This window comes from Vanessa cardui, chromosome 25, assembly GCF_905220365.1.
Source record: "Vanessa cardui chromosome 25, ilVanCard2.1, whole genome shotgun sequence".
NCBI lineage: Eukaryota > Metazoa > Arthropoda > Insecta > Lepidoptera > Nymphalidae > Vanessa > Vanessa cardui.
Window position 1 is genome coordinate 5,014,345 of NC_061147.1, and position 25,255 is coordinate 5,039,599.

General features: G+C 35.2%; 1 protein-coding gene across 4 annotated transcripts in view; it reads right to left on the reverse strand.

Annotated features, from left to right (window-relative positions):
* Window positions 1-624: 624 nt before the first annotated feature.
* The window catches only part of LOC124540582 (ankyrin-3-like), a 146,525-nt gene continuing 121,894 nt past the window's right edge, over window positions 625-25,255 (reverse strand). For 2 of the 4 annotated variants that reach the window (XR_006967148.1, XR_006967149.1), the window contains exons 18-34: window positions 24,939-25,019; window positions 24,649-24,820; window positions 23,209-23,328; window positions 15,518-15,628; window positions 15,225-15,354; window positions 14,211-14,755; window positions 13,932-13,994; window positions 12,764-12,890; window positions 11,452-11,580; window positions 10,887-10,979; window positions 10,250-10,367; window positions 9,720-9,826; window positions 9,412-9,487; window positions 5,894-8,827; window positions 5,663-5,738; window positions 3,274-5,092; window positions 625-2,504 (exon numbers count right to left, since the gene is read on the reverse strand). Coding sequence is in view for 2 of the 4 variants with exons in the window: in XM_047118268.1 (XP_046974224.1) it covers window positions 2,474-2,504; window positions 5,663-5,738; window positions 5,894-8,827; window positions 9,412-9,487; window positions 9,720-9,826; window positions 10,250-10,367; window positions 10,887-10,979; window positions 11,452-11,580; window positions 12,764-12,890; window positions 13,932-13,994; window positions 14,211-14,755; window positions 15,225-15,354; window positions 15,518-15,628; window positions 23,209-23,328; window positions 24,649-24,820; window positions 24,939-25,019 (4,913 nt within the window). In the remaining 2 variants the exon portion in view is untranslated. The remainder of the gene's footprint in view (window positions 2,505-3,273; window positions 5,093-5,662; window positions 5,739-5,893; window positions 8,828-9,411; window positions 9,488-9,719; window positions 9,827-10,249; window positions 10,368-10,886; window positions 10,980-11,451; window positions 11,581-12,763; window positions 12,891-13,931; window positions 13,995-14,210; window positions 14,756-15,224; window positions 15,355-15,517; window positions 15,629-23,208; window positions 23,329-24,648; window positions 24,821-24,938; window positions 25,020-25,255) is intronic. The other 2 variants (XM_047118268.1, XM_047118269.1) reach the window with 2 other exon arrangements.

Genomic DNA, 25,255 nt, shown 5'->3' on the forward strand with positions numbered 1-25,255 from the left:
GTGTTTTATTTGTACACAGATTTTTACATATTGAATAAATTAAATTTGTATTAATCAAAGAAGTTTTCGCTTTGATATGTGTGTAATTTGAATTTATTGTATTATATTATGTGAAAATTGAAAAATAAACTTATCAAGATCAATGTCTTGTGATATTTAATAAAATCAGCACACCAAAGCATATAGTTAGTAATAAGTAATTAATTAAATATTTAATTTAATAATATATTTTATATATTAAATAATAATCAATTTCAAAAAGGTTCAAATAATTTTCATACAAAATTAATATATACTATTATTTTAGATCTGAATAACTGGTTTCAATTCTCATCGATATGAGAAAGCAATTCAGATATATTTGCAACTTTATACGATTTAATACATCGCAGGTAAAGTTTCCTATTTATTTCCATTTTAATTTACTTCTAAACTTCTGTCAAGAAGTGTGCCGGTGTTCACAGCGTCGCCACAGGTTAATAGCTCAACCAAGGATATCATAACATTTTCAAGGCCGAAGTTGAATATTAGTGATAATAATAATCTACAAAAACTTACTTCAGTAAAAAATGGCAGAATGTATATGTAATGTAATAGGCAGAATGTTTAAAGGAAAACAAGGTGTATATTGCAATAAATTTATTACTAAAAGCAATAAATATGGTGATAATAGACTCTATTAATAAATTAACAAAAGTTTAACTTTTTACATAATCTTCATTTCATTTTGGCATCACAGTACATTCAGAATTTTAGTGGGCTTTGTTTGGGATTTATAATGTTAATTTAAACACAATATATATTTAAAATATTAGTGTAAATTAAATATAGGACTTAGTAATTTACAAATCCGCTAAAAGCCCTCTATACTACACGTAAAGGTAGTGAATTATTAAGAGACATAATGTTTTAGCGAATAATTCAAGACAATTTTAATATGTATTTGAAGTTTATTGTACTTTATAATCTGTAGTACATTTTTGCAACAATATTTTTAAAATACATCTCATTTTATGAATGTCTGGGATAGGTTATTGAGTTTAACTGATATCCTTTCCACATATTTTTTAAAAAGCTATTCAATTTTGTTATTTATGCAATCTCTTGTATTATGTTAATATCTGTTTTTAATAAGTGCTAAACATCAGTAACATTTATACTTTATTACATAAAAGATTTCTCAAATCTTAGCAAAAATCTTTTAAAGAAAATTACATTTTAGAAAACAGCAATAATTTTAAAAGGACAGCACTTATTATTTATTAATAATGTCACATACATTAAAAAATATTGATGAACCTTTTAAAGAATTTATTTAAAGATTTTGTTGTGTTATTTGCACCAGTATCTGTGCATCCAAATGCTTACAGCTGATGTTTTGTTGTGTATCTGTCTGACACGCGAAAAACACCTTTATTGCTTGCACCATAAGATTACTGATAGAAACGAGTTTATTAATTTATCTTTACTGTTACTCTTATACATTTTGCATAGCATACAAAATGACAGAGATATACAATTACATAAATTAAATACTTTAGTGCAAAAATATATAAATCGTGACAATATATTAATGTTAATAACATTAAAAACATTTTAGAACGTATTATAGCAGACATTGTAGTATCTGTGGTGCTTTTAAGGTGACAGTATAGAAACTGTTGCTAACAAATATTTAAAGTGGATTGATAAATGTTGCAGTCGACAAATCAGTATTATAGTGAATTATGGTATTGCATACATCCATAATACTGATTTATATATTTCATTTTATTTTATATCAATCCACAACAAATATTTCTTAGCACCAGTCGCTATGCTATAACCGTAATAGCGCTACAATTCATTTAGGTACGTTCTCTGCATATTTGGATATCAAGATTTTTATCAAGTGTTACAATAAGATCATTAATTATTTTGACACAAATTATATTTAGATTTTAGATCCCATTCCTCAATGCCACATTTTAAGCACCGTTTTAATGAACAGATTATAAATATTAAATATAAACTATACAAAAATAGTAAAAATGGCTTCAGACACCACTAGGTGGGCAAAATTATTATTATTGTTATAACTTACATATTGGAAACGGTTTGATGCATATATATAAACCGTATTTCTAAATATATAACTTATCCTATAAATAGTCAAAATTTAAAAGGAAATTTGTAAAAAATTATGTAATCAGAAGACACAAATTAACTCGTCACAACATTCGAAACCAACTTTTCGGAACCCAATACTCAGGTACTATATTTATAAATCACTCGCTCTAATTTAATTTATTCAGTTTGTAACTTACTCGACAGTTACCTACTCATTTACTTTCAATTCATCAACCAACAATACATACGTGTAATATTTAAATAACGTTGACTCTAAAATTACTAATAACGTTATGTTATGAAAGTTGCGTCACATACGTCAAAATAACGGTTTCGTTTAAACCTGTTGTGTATTCTTCAATCTTCAAGGGCTGCGGCGTAGTTTGGAGAAAAAACTGTAAAATAAATTGAATATTACATATGATTATCTATAATAAATAGCATTAGCTCAACTTATAGCTTTGTTAGTTAAAGTTCAAAATATTATACATAATAATCAGCATAAAAGTTTTATATTTGTGCAAAGTGCAACATTGTGCGGTATCCCAGTATATTATATTTTTATACAGCAAATCCAAATATATGTACAATCATCTGTATTAATATAAACACTTTTCATTTTATAGATATTCATATATTTGTGAAAATCAGGTTTTAGTCCCTTTTTTTCAGCTGAATGCTCATTCTGTTTTCGATCTCAATTGAAGCACTCGCTATTATTTATCTGTTTCACACAAATCTTCTAAAAACGAATTTAACAGGATTAAAAATATCACTTTATCTTTATTGTCTGGTAAACATTAAAAAAGATACTTTCATGTAGTTTAAACGTTGTATTCAAACGAACGATAATACAACTGTGGGAAGTAATCATGAATTCGAAATGCTATCGACATGAAAAAGAAGAATGACGATATTTGAAAAATGCTTTTTATGTTTTTGTATTGATATTGTCGTGTAATGTAAAATCGACCATTGATGCTCGGTTTAAATATTTAAGAAATTCGTTTGGCTTTCGATATAATTGTCTTTGAGACATGTTATAAAAAACACGCTTTTTTGACTAGTCATCATTCGCAAAACCCGTTTCGTTAAATATAGAAACCGGGCATGAAAGACGTTACAATTGGATAACAAAAAAATGAATGGCGCAAAATAACTTACCAAAAGCTGTCGTGCTCAAGATGCAGTGACGCAACTGCGTGCAAAGTGTACCTTTACCATTGTAGACTATACAGTTATACATTGTTTACACATTTTACCAAAATAATATCGTAATATATTCCAAAAACAATACCAGAACAAAGTGCCTACACAATCATTTTTGCTTTATATTATATTAAAATGTGCGAAATAATCTGTGCTATCTTAAACAATTAAAGCATTAAAGCGAACAGTCAAATATATTTAAATTTAAAAATATTTGTGTATACAAAAAAGCTGAAAATGAATCAACTGCGATTTATGTGATTCATGGCTGATTCAACTTTAAAGCGCAGGCTAAGCTAAACTAAAGTATAGACAAGAGAAATAAAAAGCCGTTTGATCGAGAACATTTTCGTATAATATCATCTTATATTAACAACTAACAGAGAGACATCACAAGCAAAGCAAGCTCAACTCTCGACGATGCATTATTTCGTTAAACATCAATCACTAAGACAGATTTTTCACTTGTGCATAGTTCTTACATATAAAACATTTCGACGACAAAGTTGACAAGTAACAAGCAACTTGCATAATCTTGACTTGAATTATATTAAAAATTATTATATTTATCGAATATATTAAATCGTATATAAATATAAATACCTAGCAGATCTATAATAAAACCATGGATTTATAAAAGGAAAAAATAATCGGATGCTGTATACTATCGTTACGTTACAACGAACATCGATTAAATACTGTACAAAAGCAGTGTAAACTTTATAAAGAAAACACGTTTAAAATACAATAAATTATGCAACACAAAACATTGATAATTGCGTCTATTATATAAATACTTAAAATTAAATACAAAAATGCGAATTGTTTTACTGACGTTACATCAATTTACATACGTCAACACATGTGCGCTTCTCTTTAAACTTTATATTTTTTATTTCTTTATCAGTGACCTTGTTATGCCTCGCTAGAAGCGTCGCACTAAAGTCGCACAAAGCGCACAAATTTTGACGTAAGTTTTATCTAACATTGCAACGAGTTTACTTTTCAATACACTAAAATGATCTATATCAAAGTATAAATTTGAAATATAATTATAATAAAACCAATAAAGGGATTATATCAAGAATTATAGGCAAGAATATAGACACGATTCTAACGTCTAAATAAATCTGTATAAATTATTAAAAACATTAAATTAATATGAATTTAAACACGATTTAAAACTCCCTAACACTAAAAAGACTTGATTTCTTTGAAATCGCAATAAAATAATAAAAATTGCAGTTAAATGACTGTACTCATTTGTACTTGAAAATAAAGAAAAAAAATATATCTTGATTTATTTTATAATGATTGGAATTATTAGCGTCGATGTTGTAAATCAATTAAGATTAATTAATATTTGTTTCAAAACGTCCCGTAAAATATTACAACATACATTTATATTTTATTATTAAAATTCTTTTGTACCAAGCACTGGCATGTCAATTTTCAACAATACCCATATTCGACAGAATAGGAGTTACGTCTAAATCATCGACACTTACAAATCAGAGAGTAAACTTACACATTGCTTTCTACATTACAAGACAATTGTTTCACAGAGCACCATCATTATATCCAGAGATACTTAAAAGCAATCCTTATTTTTAAAGGCATAGAGTTTAAATTTCAGCACCCGTGAAACAATAGTTCTGTCGGAAAATATATTAACAATAAATAGTACATCTAAGCTAGTCTATACCGTACATTCGTTCGCCGTTCGTAGCTCGTTCGCGTTTATTTCTTATTCTTCCGTTTAAGCTTCGGTATTCTGTAATGCGGTGCCAGTGGAGTTAGATGCAGGCATTGTGTTATACAAGTATTGTGAGTCTGTGAAACACTTTACTGAAACGTTATGTCGTGCTGTGCTTAGTGTACGAGTTACAAAGTTTGTAGACTTTTTGAATAATACTTTATACTTTGTAATTTTATTTTACAAAGTGCATATGATAGAATAAATCGGTACAGTAGCTCTCTAAGTAACGATTAGGATAACCCGTAACGCGTAAGTTTAATTGCACAAATGTTTTGTTTCACTTAAGGAATCATCTAAAATGTTTCACAGTTTATTAAAGGGAGGTACATTGGGTGTATAGTTCATCTACCAAGTTTACGTTCAGCCCACTTCCATTGTCCCTCGCGCTACATTACTTCCCAATCACTTCTGTTACACCAAGGCCACTTACATGCTAAATCCCATGAAAGTGGGCCGTCTGAAAACGTGGTCGATGTGAAAATTATCAGTGAATTAGTTAAGTGCTCAATGGCGTGACGTGTTATATACATTTTGACCGATAGGGGGTGGAAAATTTTCAATTAAGGAGGGAATGATGTTACTTACCCTGAACTCTTCTTGTGGGGCGACGATTGGGATTTTTCAGATTCAAGCAGTTTCGAACTCGAATCCTTCATGAATCCTGGAATTAACGATGTATGTTTATTGTTATGTTCCGTATTTAGTATGAGTGCAGCAATGAAATATAACTGGCTGTATTAGCGAATAGAAATGGAGAAATATTATCACTGTATTCAATGAGAGTAGCTTTTTTTAACAAAACTGAAAGTAACTAACCTTTGCCGGATATTCCGAAGACAGAGTTGCCCAAGTCATTGAGACTGCTAGTAAATTTATCAGCTTCATTTGATACTGTTTCAGCCACCAATTCTTCCGTCTCTTTTACACCATCTTTAATTCCCTCCTTCGCCTTTTCCAACCTTTCGTCTGCGTCCTCTAACCTATCCTTCGTAGATCCCTTAATATCTTCAAGTTTGTCACCAGCTGCTACTTGGAAACCTTCAAAACTATCTTTGACATTTCCAAAAAGTTCCTTTGAACTGTTTTCTGCATTCGAAATAGTTGTCTGTGCGCCTCCGACATATTCCTTAACAGAATCGTCAAGACTGTCGAAAGTGTTGCCTGCGGAACTCTGAAAACTGTGTAGTGTGTCCTGTGCTGAGCTCTCTAGACCGTGGACATCGTCCCGTAAATCTGCAAAGGTGTCCCGGGCCGAACTCTGTAGATCTTCATACGTTTCATGAGTATCGTTCATTTTATCCTTCGCGGCACATTCGAGCTGGTCGAAAGCACTGGAGGCAGAATCCTGAACATGACCAAATGTTACTTTTGCTGACTTCTGTATTTGTTTTCCTTTTGTTTTAGCAACTTGGTCAAGTCTTCCTAACTCATCTTTCCCATGTTCTTTAATTTCATTGAATTTATTCGTGATATTACTTTCTGCATTCGATTTATGTTCAGACGCGGCATTTAACATTTCCTCAGCAGATCTTTTAATTTCTTCTGTCGTTTGTTCTGCCTCTTGCCTTATCCTATTTAATCTATCTTCTGCGGAATCTTGAAGACTATTTTTGGCATCGAGTGCTTCATTTTTCTTTTCATTTATAGCAGTGTCTATAGCTATTTTAGATTGATCCAGCTCATTTTTAACAAGTTCGGCCTTGTCGTTAAGGGACTTCTTAATTTCATCTTTTTTGTTGATTACAGCATTCTCTATGGTATTTTTCCCATCTTGTAAATTTTCCACAATTTCATTGCTTGTTTTCTGTAAGCTTCCTATTATTTCATCTTTCTTTTCCTGACCATTTTGTAATATTTCCTCTTTCGTTTCGCTCAAAGTGTGGCTTACCTTATCTTTTGCGTCTTGCGCAAATTGTATTGTGTCATCTTTTTTATTTTCAATATTTTTGACAATTTTTTCTTTCTGATCATGAGCATTTTGTATAAAATCGTCACGGATTTCCTCTGCGTTATGCACCCAATTGTCTTTTTTGTCATGCAAACTTTCTACCAATTCATTGGTTCTGTTTTCAGTACTCTTGATAGCATCTTCTGTTTTGTTATGTACATTATCTACAAATTGTTCGGTTTTATCTTGCATGTTGCTGACAATTTCATTTTTCGTATCTTTAGCATTTTGTAATAATTCGTTAGTTTTGTCTTGTGTACTTTGTAAAGCATTTTCTGCATTTATTTTTAATTTTTCTTCTTCCTTAGCAATGTTATTTTCTAAATTATTCTTGGCTGCAGCTGCTTCTTTCGTTAATTTATTTGCGGAATCTTTACCTTCAGCAATTTTATCTTTAATTTCTTCTTCCAATTTCTCTTTTTCTCCGAATATATTTTGAACAAGCCCAGTGAAGAAATTCTTTCCTTCTTTAGCTTTCTTCTTAGCTTCTGATTTAGCATTATCTTTCTTATCCTTAGTCTTTGATTTAACATCCGCTGCTACTTTTTGACCTTTATTTTTAACAACATCAATTGAATCATTTAGTTGGTTTACTTTTTCTTCGGAAGCTTCAAATATTTCTTCCATTGCATCTTCAACTCCCTTTTTGATGTTGTTGGCTTTGTGGTTAATGTTATCAGAAGTTTTATCTAAGCCATTTTTAATTTCATCTCCTCTATCTTCAAATGTTTTTCCTAGCATTGATAATTTTTCATGTCCCCTTAGTTTCATTTCTTCAGCCCTTTCCATTGCAGCAAAGTCCAGTTCATGAACTTTGTTTTTTATATTTTCTTCGGTATCATCAGCAATTTTAACCAAATTAGTAACTGTATTATTTGCAGAAGACTTTATGTTTTCTACGTCAGAATTAACTTCAGAGTGTAATTTATTCGCATCATTTTGTAGCGTCTCAGCCGTTTCTGTCAAATCGTTAAGCTTGTCATTGACGGTATTATTAGCTTTTTGTAAATTATCTTGAATATTTGCCTGAAGGTCCTCTTTCCTGTTAATTAAATCATTTTTAATATTTTCAGATTTAACAATAACATCTTCTTGTATTTCACCAGCTTGCTGTAAAATATTATTCTTTTCTTTTTTTATCTTATCTGCGGCTTCTTTGAGATCATTTTCGGCGCTATCATTGACTTCTTGAAGTTTCTCATGTGCGGCAAATTTAACTTGTTCGATTCTATCGGCCAAATTAGAAGTTTCGTCGTGGCGATGTTTTTCGCCTTTCTTGTATTTGCCTTCACAACAGCCTGTGTAAAATTGGAATGGATCGCTAACTTTACAATGTAATGGGGTGTCTACTGGTTGCATGTGTTCATACTGATGATAGACTTCTTCTGTTTTACTGCGCACGTCAGGACAGTCTTCTTCATCAACGATAAGTTTAGTTGCATATACTTGACTATTTATGTCATCGTCGTCTTTGATGTGTGGTTTTTGACGCACATCTTTAAACATGTCTTCAACTTTCTCCAATAGGTCCTCCGTAATGAGTCTTGGCGCTGGTTTAGGTGGAGTTTTCTCTTTAGATTCTCGCGGCTTGGGTTGTGGTTTCGGGGAAGATTCCTTACTGTCGTCTTTGTCCTCGCTATGACCGAATACGTTTTTAACTTTGTCAGCTAGACCGCCTAAGAAGGAACCTCCCTCGGGTTTCTTTTTACCCTTTTCGAGCGTATTCATTGGTGTTTTATCTTCATCGGAATCAAAGGTGGCTTTTGTTTTATTCGAATCAACGTGGAGAGTGCCACCGTTTACTGAAATAAGTTATTAATTACTCTACGAATCTATGTACTTACACTAAAGTCGTTGTAGAAACTGTATTACAGGAAAAACTGTGTATAGTTTGTATTGGACTTTAACTTATCGTATAATTATTATACTTCTAACCATATCCTCATATACTTTTGTATACAGCAAAGCGTCATCTACGTGTCTACATGAAGATGTGAATTGAGCATGAGATTTGTAATGGATGTTTGAGTTCAGTAATTCAAACTAAGAGGTAATGCGGTCGTCAGTCACTTAAGAATGTGCATTAAGCTGTGGGTAGAAGTTAGTCAATTGTGTAATCATGGTAGTTACCTTATATGCACAATATTTATGATACAGTCTTAATATTTATGGGGTATTCGTTCAATAACCCCTTCTAAAATAAATTGAAAACTAATAACTTGTATCTTAAGACCATCTTCGCCTTTAATTTAGTTACCTTAGATATTTTATCGATTTTTATTAAAATAGAACCGCAATTCTTACAAAATAAGGTTTCTTTTTCTCTGGTAACTGTAATACATACGTTGTATTTGAGTTTTAACTAAATGTTTGAGTATATACTCACCGGTGGGTTTTCCGTCCTTATCTTCTTCAGTCTCTTTCGTTGGATATTTGACGTCACCATTAGCAATAGTCTTATCCTGGCAAACGGATAGCTTACATGAGATGTGATGGAAATATAGCAATGATAATTAATGAGCATTTAATGCATCCGTAATGAGTTCTTAATATCAAATCAAAATACAAGAAAACTTATAAATGTAACCTGAATGTTATACGTACTACATAAAAATACAATCATTTCATTCGTACTTAACAAATAGAGCATCATATAATGGTGAAATATAGTCGTTGAACAGTTTGTATACTAACGTGTCCGTTCAGTTGCAGGCCGGGCTCTTGCGGAATGGGCGGCGGACCGATGCTGTGGTTATGGTCACCCCAGTGGAAGCTCAGCTCATCCTTGAGCGCGTCGAATCCTGAAATGGATTAGTTTATAAGAAGACTTTATATTTAAAGATTTATTATTTAAGAAATTATTTATTTGCATTCTTAATATTTTCAATCACTCAATATGACGTGTGCGTGCGTAAGAGTGTGCGTGCGTCCGTGCACATGTGTGCGTGTGTGTGCGCGTGTGCGCGCGTGTGTGTGTGAGTGCGCACGTGTGCGTGTGTGTGTGTGTGTGCGCGCGTGTGTGTGCGTGCGCACGTGTGCGTGTGTGTGTGTGTCTGTGCGCGCGTGTGTGTGCGTGCGCACGTGTGCGTGTGTGCGCGCGCGTGTGTATGTGTGTGTGCGCGTGTGTGTGTGTGTGTGCGCGTGTGTGTGTGTGTGCGCGTGTGTGTGTGTGTGTGCGCGTGTGTGTGCGCGTGTGTGTGTGTGTGTGTGCGTGCGCGTCTCACCGGACTGGTCGAGGTTGAGGCAGTCGAGGTGGCTCTTGGCGGCGCGCGGCGCGATGCGCTCGGGCAGCGCCACGTCGAGCACGCACGCCGGGCTCGCCGCCTGCTCGCCCTTGGCCGCCTGACGCGAACAGTAACACAGTCGGTTAGGACACATCGATCGAGAAAGCTCGGTTAATTAGATGAACGCCTGTATATCGATTGTTTAACAAGTGATCTTTTTTATGCTGAAATAATTACTTTTGTAGGCTCTGTATTTTCGTTTATATTTCCCAATTGCCCAAAAGAGATCACCAACATTAACAGCCTGTAAATTTCCCACTGCTGGGCTAACGCCCCTTCTTCCTTTAAGGAGCTTTTGGAACATATTCCATCACGCTGTTCCTATGCAGTTTGATGGAATAGAAACGTAGAAGAATGTCGATATGAAATTTTACAGATGCAGGTTCCTCCACGATGTTTTACTTCACCGCCGAGCACGAGATGAATAATAAATACAAATTAAGCACATGAATATTCAGCAGTGCTTGCCTGGGCTTGAACCCACAATCATCGATTAAGATGCATTCGTTCTGACCTCTGGGCTATATCGACTCTTAAAAGAGATATTATTCCTTAATAATTTGTAAAACTCGTTTACCTTGGGTTCGTTCATGAAATAGATCCTGCCCGACGGATTTTCCTCATTGTGTTTCACGCGGACGGTGAACTCGACCCGGTTATCTTTGAAAGCCTGTAAGAGTATCAATTTTCTTAATTATTTTCATAAAGTTTGAAGTTAAGTTGTTAATAAATTTATACTAAATAAAAACAGCCTCCCTTATAGGCGTTGGTTAGCGGGTTAACTACGGCCTTACGAACTTAGGGCCGTTCAAGTTTACAACAGCAGCCTGTAAATTCCCACTGCTGGGCTAAAGGCCTCCTCTGCCTTTAAGGAGAAGGTTTGGAACATATTCCACCACGCTGTTCCAATGCGGGTTGCTGGAATACACATGTGGCAGAATTTATATGAAATTTGTCACATGCAGGTTTCCTCACGATGTTTTCCTTCACCGCTGAGCACGAAATGAATTATAAAGACAAATTAAGCACATGAATCAGCGGTGCTTGCCTGGGTTTGAAACCGCAATCATCGGTTAAGATGCACGCGTTCTAACCACTGGGCCATTATTTAAAATTTCTCAATACTGTGTTGGATACCGTACCTCGAATGTGAATGTGGGCTGAGTGCCAGACTTCGTGACGGGAACGAGGTTGCCGGAGAACTCCAGGTATATGGGCTTGCCGTCCAGGAACCGCACTGCCGTTGAGTGAGCCACCTCAGTATAGTGCTCCTATTGTAAAACAAAGTGATGATAAAAAAGCTTGGAATTAATACCTGTTGACTTCCAGGCAGGATATATTAATTTAATAATTGTATTAACTTAAAAATTAACTAACATGACTGTATTTTATTTAAATGTTGAAAAAGAGTAACTACTGAGTTTCTTGCCGGTTCTTCTCGGTAGAATCTAATTTCCGAACCGGTGGTAGCTTCACTTAATTGTTAAATGACGATTCAAAAGTGCTTGTAAAAGCCCACTTGAATAAAGTATACTTTGATTTTGATTTTGATTACAATTAATTTGCTTGAGTGAGTAGATGAACTTGGTTTCCATTTGAAATAAAATAGATTGACGAGCAAATGTGCCTGGAGGCGGCGGTGGTGCCACCGGGGACTGTAAATGGTACCCCACTGCCCATATGTGCCGCCAATGTCTATAATAATAACCCAAACATGGAAACTAAGGTGGTATGTACCGTTAGCATCACGCTGTCGATTCCAATCGAAGCTATTTATCATCCAAGATTGATTCTTGGATCATGTGATACATGAATCAACATTTTAATAATAAATAATAATAATATTTATTGGCTGAATAAATTACACTACTACAGACACAAAATGTATAGTAATTAAAACAGAACAAAACGACACTTATTCTATGTAATACCAAAATTAAAAACATAAAAACAAAAATAAAAAATACAAAAGAGAAACTTAGAAAAGAAATGGTAGTAGGTATGTATAAGTGTGCAGCAGTGCAATTCAACCAAAAGGAGACCACTCAGTATACGTAGAAACATGTTAGCTTTTTTCTTGGTGGGCTTTGTGCGAGCCCGTCTGGGTAGGTACCACCCACTCATCAGTTATTCTACCGCCAAATAACAGTACTCAGTATTGTTGTGTTCCGGTTTGAAGGGTGAGTGAGCCAGTGTAACTACAGCACAAGGGACATAACATCTTAGTTCCCAAGGTTGGTGGCCCATTGACGATGTAAGGTAATATATCTTACAGTGTCATTGTCTATGGGTGATGGTGACCACTTTCCATCAGGTGGCCCATATGCTCGTCCGCCAACCTATAACAAAAAAAAAACCACTGATTTTCAGTGGCCTCCTAATGTCATTTAGGGTTTCTACAAACGATTTCGTCAATGAATATGGTCTGTTTCCATTGTATGGTGTGGTTCGCACCTGATGAAGCAGCGTGTCGTACGCGTATCTGTCGGTGATGTAGAGCACGAGTAGACGCCCCTCGAGCGCGTCCAGGCGCTTGCCGAGCACTACGATACGCACCTCAAACGGTACCAGTAACATTTCTCTGTAACAATTACAATTATTAATTAATAACATTTTATTTAAGTTTGGAAAGGAAATATATACATATATATCGAAGGTTTCTACCATAGGGTAGATAAATGACTTATTTTCATTTCAGTGTCTACCACTGTTTTACGAAGCATAAGTAATCCTTTCTTACGATAATTAACGAATATTTTTTTTGCTTTAAGAAGAAAGTTTCGAAGATTATTCGAGGATATATCTCCAGAGAACAAGTGGCACACTTTTATATTTACTTACGAAGGCGCTACTCCACGTTAAATTACTATCGGGGTGCATTTGTATGAGTTACCCACGTCATCACAAGATGGCTTAGTGTACGTGAGACAATTAAATGTAAAGATGTCAAAAAAAAAAAATAGATTACATTCCTTAAGTTTATTCTATTTGAAACTAATTAATTTAGCGTGCAGTAGCCCTTTTAAGAGTGAAAAGCTCACTTGTAATTATTTAATTGCGTAACATATCAATATTGATTTAAATAATGTTATAACTTATTTTCACAGGTGCTTAAATTGACCAGTTAAGTCATAAGTCTTTGTTTATATCAATAAAAAATCAAATTTATTGTATACGTGTATATTATGATTTATATATCAATAAATCAGTATTACGCATGTGTACTAACATATATAGGATCGTATAAGCGTCACTGATTGTATTAGCTTCGTGTAATGTTATATCACGGCTAAGGAATGTTATAGTATTACGATAACGTATACAACTGTAAAGTTCACGCGTCAGTTAATATAGTTCACATTTCACACAATTATTTTATTAGAAAGTAGTCCTGTTAATTATTATAAAAATAAATAATTCAAGGCAACTTTTTTGACACAAAGCCTGTTATTAGAACGTAACGAATATAAACTTTGAACATTATCAATGTATAATAGCTTGAAACTATAGTCATATTGGATAATAAAAATATTAAATTTATTAATAATTATTACATGCATTTTCTTATATAATAAATTAAAAAGTAAGAAAATATTTAATAATACAATTTAAAAAGACTCACCTGTACAATTCCGTCGCCAGTTTAGTCGCATCACTAACATTTTGGCAGTTCATCAGCCAAAACCTGAAATAAGATAGTTCGTTTGGATTATTTTGTTTTATCATTGAGAAGCCGCCTGGGAAAAACCTTGTAATTAACTAGTAATACCTTTTCTAATGAAAATAAGTATTGCCATTAGCATTCTATTATAAACGACAACGTGATTGATGTCATGATCTCAAGTTATTACATGAACTAAAATTTTAATAAATGGTTTAGCATTATAAAAGAGTACGTCACCTGGCAGAAACGGTGGTGGTGAAGGAAGCGCAATCGTCTGTGATGGTGAGCGGAGTGGAGCCCGTGACGTCCTCCCACACGGCGCGCGCCTGGCCGCCCATGATCGAGCACAGGAGGCGCAGGTTGGCCGTGCCCTGCTTGTCGTGGCCGAGCTTGGGGTCCCTGTGCTGCGGCAGCGGCGCCGTCAGCGTGATGCTGCGGTGGAACTTGCGGCGGCGCGGCTCCACCGTGATGACGGGCGACACGGCGGCGAGGCGCGGCAGCATGCGCGTGCGCAGCGCCGCGTCCGCGCCGTGCGCCTGCACGCCCACGCGGATGCGCTTGGTGAGCGCCTGCGCCGGGAACAGCGCCTGCACCTGAGGGATGTGCGCCGACGAGATGGTCCCGCCCTCGGGCCCGATGATGTGCACCTCCTGGCGCACGCGCGACACCACGGCCAGGTAGTGCGGGAAGTCGCACGTGATGATGCGCGTCACGCGCTCGCCGTTCTCGCCGAGGCTCTCGCCGCTGTTGCCGTGCTCCTCCCTCTCGCGGGCCAGCGTGTCCTGTGCCGTGCAATACACATATGTAGATAGATACACGACTGAAGATTGCTGAGAAGTTTTAATTCAGTAATTTATTATTCAGCGAATCTCTATTTGATAAGTTCTATAGCATTTATAAATATCTAAGTAATCCATTATTATTTTTATTATTTATTGAAAACAAATAAATTACGCAGTAGTGCTAATTTATGCAATGTAAGAAAGAAAAGGTTCGTCACATTAAGATCTATTTTCGCGTGCTCAATATGACCGATAATCTGCCTTACCGATCGAGAATGACATATTGCCTCGCAATTACTTCATGTTCAGATTCAAATACTAAGAGTTTAAGATAAAGGAATAAATTTAAAAACTGACGAAGGTTTTCTTACTCTGACTGTACATGTCGTCTGAATGTTTGCTAACAAAGCAAACACATGTATTTCTTATTTAATAATTCTAATGCCGATTGATTATAAACCTTACTGACCTGTATCATAGGGTTGTCATTGTTGTGTAGGTAGTGGTCTTGCCAGGTCTCGCCTGTATCTGATCTCAGTATGACGATCTCACGCTCTGGGCATGACGCCGTGAAGATGGGAACCTCGATGATTACTGGCCTAAAATATAAATTGGGAAAGATTTTTTATAGCAGTTGCAAGCATAGACAAATACGTGGTTAGAAGCAAAAGATAAAATTAATAAAATGAATCCCCATCCCTATCTTCAATTTTCTTCTTCAACTTTATGGATTCCAAAAGTTTTAAGGTTAAATGTACTCACGCTAAGAACTTGGCTCCTTGTGGTTGCAGCTCAAGCAACCTTGAAGCCAACGCCTCTCCTTCCATAAGTGGTGGGGGAGCAGCTGCGGCGGCAGCGCGTCTCGTTGCCGCTCTGATTGAAAAAAAATATTTTTACAGTCGACGATTTAATTTTTTTTTTATTTTTTTTTATAGGTTGGCGAACGAGCATATGGGCCACCTGATGGTAAGTGGTCACACATCACCCATAGACAATGACGCTGTAAGAAATATTAACTATCCTTACATCGTCAATGTGCCACCAACCTTGGGAACTAAGATGTCATGTCCCTTGTGCCTGTAGTTACAATGGCTCACTCACCCTTCAAACCGGAACACAACAATACTGAGTACTGTTATTTGGCGGTAGAATAACTGATGAGTGGGTGGTACCTACCCAGACGGGCTTGCACAAAGCCCTACCACCAGTAAAAGTATTATTTTTAACAAAAAGCAAAAGCCGCACAGATTATCTTAGAATATTCAAGATAATCTCACAAGCGCACGTAGCACCTATATCGAAACCTAGATAGCCTACGACTGACAATCAACCATTAGAGAATAAGCCAGTTGTGATGATCACAGAGGCAATCAGTCATCAAAATGTTTATTAAAAAACTCATGTAAGCTCTGTCATTCAACTGAAAATGTTTTAAAGAGTCATCTACTAATTTCATTCGTGTATTCCACAATCACACACACATAGCCACGATTCATTTGTGGTGACAAAAGTGTAATTTTAGATATGCATTTGTAACACGCAATCAGATATAAATAACGATGAAGCTACAATATTACAAAGAAAATTAAAATATTTCGTAGGACGAGATATCTCTGTCATTTTTAAATTTAATCTTACTTATAAGGAAATCTTAATAGGATGACGCACAAAGCCGTGTTACCTACATACGATATAAATATTCTCGACCTATTTGTTTGCGGTCATCAACACTTTTAAATAACATCGCATTCTGCTCAAGGATTTACGTTTTTTTTTTTTTTTTTTTTTTTTTTTGATCTCATTTTAAGAACTGAGTCAATAAGATGACTATGTAGTTCTCGTAGGGCTACCTTATACATTACAAAACTAAGCTATGACTAACTTAAAACTAATTAATTCTACGATCCAAGTTATTGCGCACCATCTTATACATCTTTTTTGCTGCTGCGGATGTTGGATTCGTTAAAATAATGTTTTCGAATCCCAAAGTCCTCTCTGGCACCTCACTTCGAACACACTCCGTTAATATGTGATACAAATCTTCTTTCAAACCCGGGCAATCAGGGCAATTGGGGGAAGGTACTTTTTTAAGTAAAAATGCAAAATTATTCAACGGTATGTGTCCAGAGCGGAGTCGATATGCTGTAATGATATCTTGTCGGGATAATCTACTAATAACGTCTATCCAAGAAACATCGCAGGGCTGTGGCTGAATAGTTTTATACCAGATACCTTTTTGTTTTGACCTTTCGTCGAAGTATTCATCCCACATGTCTTTGCATCGTTTTTTAATTAAATGTATACAGTCCGTGTATAAAGGTAAAATGAGTGTTTCGATTCCATCGCTACAAGCTTGTTTCGCATAGACGTCTACACGTTCATTACCAGAAATACCAACGTGTGACGGAATCCATTGTAATATTACAGTTTTACGGTTTTCTTTGAATTTTTGCAGGAGATCTAATATAATATAGGCTATCGGTGTTCCTCGTAAAGACGAGGTACATCGAACCAAATGCTGCAATGCACTTCTTGAATCCGAAAGTATTATAAACTTATCATAATTTACTGATTGGATGTATGCTATAGCTTCAGATATACCAAGAAGTTCTGCGTGCATTATAGATATCTTTGAGTCTATCTTTATCCGTAAATTAGAATCATTTTGCGGGTCATAAAAGGCAACACCGATACCATGGCTGCCCAGGGAAGCATCGGTAAATATTTTATAAAAATCTGAGTATTTGGAATTTAGATGTTTAACGCATTTCAACTTTAGATCAATAGTATTATATGAACGTTTAGCTTTATAAATATCTGGCAATACTGACATAATGTTCTGAGAGACATTCAATTGAGCCATCCATGTATTTAAGGAAAACATTTCTAATTGTGAACTCGAATGAATGGGAGTGTCTTTAAATTCAAAATGTAATGAAATCAATAAAGGTATTTTCCTTTTACTATAATATCTAGCTTCGTGATTAGTGACACATCTATCAAGTAATGAAATCACGTTGTTATATTTAACAGATTTTGCTTTAAACCAAAATTTACCACCTAGATATTGTCTACGTATATTCAACGGAGGTAAGCATAGTTCACTTTCCATGACGTGAATAGGGGTCGTTCTCACAAAACCTCCAATAACTCTCATAGCCTGGTTTTGAATTACATCAAATTTATGCAATTGTGATTGGCTGCTATTATCAAATAAAAAGCTAGCAAAGTCAAGTCTACTTCTTATCAATGAAATATATAGCCGTCGCAAATATTTAGGATGAATACCCCAACCAGGCCCTACCAACACTTTGAATAAATTTAAAAATTTTGAAACTTTTTGTTTAATTTCGTTTATGTGTTTACCCCATTTCAATTTTCGATCCAGCCACAGTCCTAGATATTTGACATTATCGACCACTTCCACAGGATGATTTCTTATGCTAAGATAAATCGATTTTCCAATATGACTTCTATTAAAAATACATATTTTAGTCTTATGGGGCGAAACGTTCAACCCTAAGTTTAGAAGAAGTGTCTCAAAAGAATTTATCGCGATTTGTAACTTAGTCTTTGCCGTAGCTAAATCTTTATCTGCCACATATAAGACAAAATCATCAGCATATTGAGAAATAGAGACATTCTGAATCGCTTTTAAAATATGAGCTGTGACTACATTAAATAATAAAGGAGACAGTGGGTCACCTTGAGCTAAACCTTGACTACAATATCGTCTTATATGAAATTTGTTAACGCCCGCTATATTCAAAACTCGATAGTTCAAAAAATTCCATAAATAATTACATAATTTTGATCCAATCTTATAATCGTCAAGTAAACGCAGTAGACTGACAACATCAACATTATTGTACGCACTTACTATATCAATAAAACAACAAACCGTAGGAGTACGTATGCTTAACTTAGTTTCAATATCTATAACAAGTTGGCTTAAATTATCTAAGCATGAGTGTGATTTTCTAAATCCTGTTGTATATGAAGAAAAAATGTTATTTTTTTCAAAATACCATTCGAACCTTTTATTTAAAATGGAATGAAATACTTTGCACACACAAGATATCAAAGAAATAGGTCTCAATGCTTCTGATTGTTGATTTTGACTAGGTTTGGGAATTGGCTGGACGCTAATTTGTTGCCATTGTTGGGGGACAAATCCAGATTTCAGACACATATTATAAAAGCATAGCAACCATTCTTTACCACATTGTGGCAAGTTTTTAATCATCGAGTATGAAATCATGTCAGATCCCGGAGCAGTATCTTTAGACTTAATGGCAACCTCCAATTCCTGACTAGAGATTGGGATTTCTAATTGTAAGTTGCTAGAGTGAAACTTTGGATGATCATTAACAACATAATCGGGTGTAAGGCTTTTAAGAAGATTATGGGCACTGTCTTTGTCAACAACATGTTTCTTTGAGTATCGCCCTTTTAACCATTTCATGCGGAACCACATCTCATTTATAGACGAAACTTCACTGATGGAACTACAAAAATTTTGCCATGATTTGGACTTAGAGTTACGTATTATTTTTTGAGCTGCTGAAATTTTGCTTTGTAATAAATCTAAATTATTTGGTGTAGGATTCTCTCTAAATTCAACAAGAGCTAGTCTACGCTCAGCGACAGATTTTGAAACCATTATATTCCAATATTGTTTGGATATGAAGTTATTGTTTGGATTTAAATTAATTTTAATAAATGGTATATGTTTGTCTGCTGCCTTATTTATACAATCCAAAAAAAAATTATAAGCACCTTGTAAATCAGAAGAAAAGACGAAATTACCTATTAAAGACTCTAGTTCGGAACTATATAATTCCCAGTTTGCTCGTTTAAAATTTCTTTTTTTAATAAAATTATATGTTAGTGGACAATAATCTAAAGATAACTTAATAGCCACATGATCACTTCCCAGTGATTCATTAGTGATTTTCCAATCGAAGCTTAAAGCAATATCTGATGATATCAAAGACAGATCAGGGGAGGATTGTTGTAGGTTTCCATTTACAAGTCTCATTCTAGTTGGCTTACTGCTATTGTTAAGTGTTATAAAAGAACTTTCAACAAGGGAATCAAAGATTTGAACACCCCTACTATCTGTCGTGTTGGACCAGTTCGAATGGTGTCCGTTGAAATCACCCAATATTAAAGTTTTGTGATTATATAATGAGAATAGTTCATCCCAATCCGCTATTGATGTTCGTATTGATGGTGCGCAATATATGGCACAAATATTTTCAATTTTTTCACAATTATTAATCTTAACATGAAGAAACTCGATTCCCGTATTATGTAAGCTAGACTGATGTACCTGCTGCGAACTAATCGAGTTATGTGCAAATATTGCGACTCCTCCATAACCGTCACTCCTGTCTCTTCTATAAATATTGTAGCCCGCCATCCTAATCTCAATATTTGTCATCAGCCATGTTTCACTAAGGACAGCAATGTGGATCTTTTCTTGCAATAATAGTTGTTCAAATTCAATTATTTTTGGTTTCAAACTACGACAATTCCACTGCATTATGTTGAGTTTGCGTACTTTTGGATCAATAAAACTAGCCATAAACCATGATGTTCTTGAGTACTGGGAATTCCGAAATCTTATTTATGCACCACGTAATCGCCCAATTCCACATTAGTTCACAAGCTTGCATAATTTTGTCGTTCAATGGCGATCTACGGCTAAATATGATGCGTCTTAATTTTTCTAGTAGCAACTTAAAAGATAGCGATTCGTCGTTTCTTCTGTTGCTAGAGTAACTATCTTCTTTTTGAGCACTTTTAAAATTGGGCATCTCCTGGGTATTTGTCTCTGAATCAGAAGACATATCCCAGTCCATGGTGTTGCGTGGACGAGATCTCTTCTTTTGAGGTGATTCGGTGTTTTTTTTCGTATTATCACACTTACGAGTGTGTTTCGAGTACCCACGATGTTCCGACGCGCTCTTCGTAACCTCTGCATATGTTTTAGAGCTTTCGTTCGGTTGGTCTATGTCTCGCTGTTCGATCGGATCCCTTTGAGTCGTAAACACTGGGAAATTGTCCTCATCTAAAGTAACTTTAGAAGGTGGTGCAGATGGTGGCACATATATAGTAGTAGCACGTTTATAAGTACAATTGAACTCAGCCATCAGCTCTCTTATACGTTTTTCTTTACGATATACAGGGCAAGTACGTAAAAATGCCGTATGTCGCCCCGAACAGTTAATACATTTATAGTATGTAGTCTCACAATTACTATGATTACCGGCACATTTAGGACAGATAATTTTCTTGGAAGAGCAGAATTTTTGAGTATGTCCATATCTCCAACACTTGCTACATTGAGTAACTTGGAATACGTAGCGTTCCACCTTCACTTTCATACCATGTATATAAATATATGGCGGTAAGGAGGAACCTTTAAAACCAAGACGTATAGTCTCACTCTCCGTCCACTTAGATGTTTGACTGTCTCTTCGTAATAGTCTTTTAATTGATATTATATCTATATCAGATGAAATGCTTCCATGTATATCCTTAACATCAACATCTAGTTCAATGTCTTTTATTGTGCCATATGACAAGGAAACTTCCTGTGATTTATAACATTTCCAACCCTTTTCTTGGAATGCTTTCGATGTAACTAACTTTTCCGCATTAATTTCATCATCAAATAAAACGAAAATTTTATACGGCGTAGCATATTTCACTTTATATATACTGACAATATTTTCATTCTTGAGACATCTTGCTAATTCTATTTTTTTAGGAATTTTATCTTTACTTGTTATACACACTTCAATTTTATCTTCTTCTTCTTCTAGGTAGTTTTTTGATACTTTTCTACGATTTTGTTTTTTATTTCTTGAGTAAACTGTCCACGAATCTTCTTCATCTTCTCGTTGTCTCTTTCGACGTGCGTTGTTCTGCTCGTAACTCGTGTAATCTTCCCAACCGTCCATCTCAGATAAATTCTCATTAAAATTTTCAAACTCCTCATTAATTCCAACTTCACCACCTGTATGTTTTTCTGCGCTAGCCATCTTCAATATAATTCATATTTTAATCACTTAATACGGCTGCTAGAACGCCCGCTTGTGCGAATTGCACTTTGCACCTAGCCGCCAAGCCGGTTTCGTTATCGCTGTACGACAAATCACTCGACGCAACCAGATGCGACCGTATCGCACGGCCTACTGAAGTGTACTGAAGGATTTACGTTTTAATACGATCGAAAATCGATTTTTATTCGATTAAATAAGAAATGATGTAATTATTTCGGATTATCGATTATAGCTTACATAAAAGTTTTGATTTGGAATTGTTTATTGGGTTTAAATAAATAGGCCAAATTTGTCAACATTATTTTCCAGCACTAATGTAGTTATGTCATGCGATCTAGTCATTAATTCATTCAGCTATTTGAGTTACTATATTTTACTATGGAATTATTCTATAGGTACGGTTGGCTTATTAAATAAATTAAAAGATTTTCTGTTACAAAGTTATTTTTTGCGCATATAATAATGAAAAAAAAAAAAAAAAAAAAAAAAAACTTTTATTGTGGTACAAATGCTGAATTTAATTATTCGTGTTAATGTATGTATCCGAGTATTTTAGAAGAATACAAGCAGATATAATGTCATGATCATTATCGTTGTGGCAACGGCCCAAATCTCCGAGGACATTTCTGTTTATGAGTCAGTCTGTATCGACCTTACACTATTGTTGGGTTATTGCCTTGTTATATATGATTTTGGTGATTCTATTTCAAGGCGATGTTGTAAGCAGATGAATAACATTTATCAAGAAAACTTTCTACCAGATTTTCATTTCATGTTTCTTTTCAAATGTTACTAAAGCGTGCTTTGGGAGATATTAATTGTATCAGCTGTAAATTATTAATGACATCAATACCGACTTCATCGTTGCCCCTATAAAAATACCGTCCCATTTTCGACATTTAGCGTGATATCGAAAGTGAATACACAACTATTTAATAAATAAACTTACTCAGTCGTAGTATTCGTTAGCAAGTTGAAAAAAGTATTTTCGATAATACAAAAGTATATTTTTCACATTCTCCTAATTGTGTTACCCCTGAGAATTTACCGCCTTGAGCCCTAATCCAGCCCTGATTAAGCTTATAATAGAATTAATACATAATAAGCGAGTATTTCTTACTGTTTCCATATATTATTAAGATGTCCCATTGGACAGATAGTCATTAGTCATTACTAACTGTTTATGAAATAGGGTTTATTTTTGATAGACCGATGATTTCTTAATTGAAAGGACGAGTAGCTATTACGCAGGTTTATAACAAACTCAATCATTGGAATAAGTGGACTGTTATCATGTATGTAATCTGTATGAACAATGATCTAATATCAACCTTAAAAAAGTTTAAAGACAACAGGTTTTTGGAGCTGAGTGCCACTTACCGACATGTAACCCTGGTGGGTGCGGCGCAGGCTGCCGGGGGGACGATGATACGCACTCCTCCTCGTCTCTTCGCCTTCATGGCACCACCACGGGCGTCGACCACGAACGACACCAGAAATCTTAAAGATAAACATTCAGCTATTAGTTAATTTCTACTTCTATACTAATATTATAAATGTGAAACTAACTCTGTCTGCCGATCTTTCACTACCAAACCAATGAATCCAACAGTAACAACAGCAGCCTGTAAATTCCCACAGCTGGGCTAAAGGCCTCCTCTCCCTTTGAGGAGAAGGTTTAGAACATATTTCACCACGCTGTTCCAATGCGGGTTGGTGGAATACACACGTGGCAGAATTTCTATGAAATTAGTCACATGCACGATGTTTTCTTTCACCGCTGAGCACGAGATGAATTATAAAGACAAATTAAGCACATGAATCAGCGGTGCTTGCCCGGGTTTGAACCCGCAATCATCGGTTAAGATGCACGCGTTCTAACCAATGGGCCATCTCGGATCTTAATGAACCCAATTTGATGAAATTAATTATGATACAAACTTGAACTGAAAGTCTATTTTAATCGTAGGAGGAGTAAAAATGAACGAACCTTAGATTAACAAATATCATACGATGTAATAGCTGAACTGAATAGTACACAACAAACAATTCAATAAATATATCATTATTTACAATGGAACACTATTCCCCTTAACTACTTCTACCTACTTCAATTTTACTACCAAAGTACCGGTAACAATTACGCCGACATTCAATGCGTATTTTTTTTATTTAGCAATGATGTCACTTTGTTTTGTTGCTTCAAGGTCAAATTTTTATTTATCTTTAATCTTCCTGCCATTGGAATGGACTTTACTTACAAACTCAAGGCCACTACATAATCTTAAATAACCCTCTCTATAGAAGTGATAGCTAGCAATCAGTAGGTTTTCGCTAGGTTTTCATTTTAACCTACATATATTCATTTGTATGTGTAGAACTGGTACTACAGTTTTATTACAGTTACGCACACCAAGATAATAAAGTCTCTGTCCATAGATTGACGCTGTAAGAAAATTAAGTATTCCTTGCATTCCCGTTGTGCTATCAACCTTGGGAGCAAACACCCACCAATTACAATGGATCACTCACACTAAAACATAACAATACTACGTATTGCTGCTTGGCGGTGGAACATATGATCATTGGATGGTACTTACATAGGTTGACTTATACGAAGCAGTAATACCAAGTAATTATTTGTAAACAAGTGAAGGAAAACATCGTAAGGAAACCTGCATGTGTTTAATTTTATAGAAATTATGTCACATGTATTTCACCAACCCGCATTCTCTCAAAGAGAGGGGAGGCTTTAGCTCAGCGGTGGGAAATTTACAGGCTGTTGTTGTTGTAAGGGAATGGATACAATGTAATGCTCACCCGATGTCAAGCGGCTGTCGCTCGATGGTCGCCACTCGGCTGTCATTGTTGCTCGGCCAGAGGTGTCCATCGGTGACACTGTCCTCCAGCGGCCTAGCCCTGTTCAAGGTGCCTGCCTCGCTGTTCATGTAGCGGTACTGCTGCTGTTGTTGAATTGGACACTCGACCTCTCCTATAACGTTTACATTAATCAGCACTTAGAATCCAATAGAAACATGGCATTTTCAATCTAACTCTTTCACTCATGCACCATATGTGTATGTTAATAATGAGAAAGCACGAGATCTTACCGCCTTCGTCTTCGGAGTCGCTCATGAATGTGTCCTGCATGAGTTCAGGTGCTGCGACCCGGTATTTGCCTTCCAAACCACCTGGAACAAATTACATACAATTAGTTATTACGACATAAAAATTCAACGAAAACACTAAACAAAAGATTTTTTACTCAAGATCATAAAATTGGTTAAATTCCTAAAACAGTCTTTTACATATAAGTATACCTATTATTATTATCTTAATAGATTTCAATTCTTCCTTTGTTATTAATGGAGAAAAGGAGAATAATTTTCATCCGTACCAGTAGTTAAGTGAGTATACAAAATGTTTC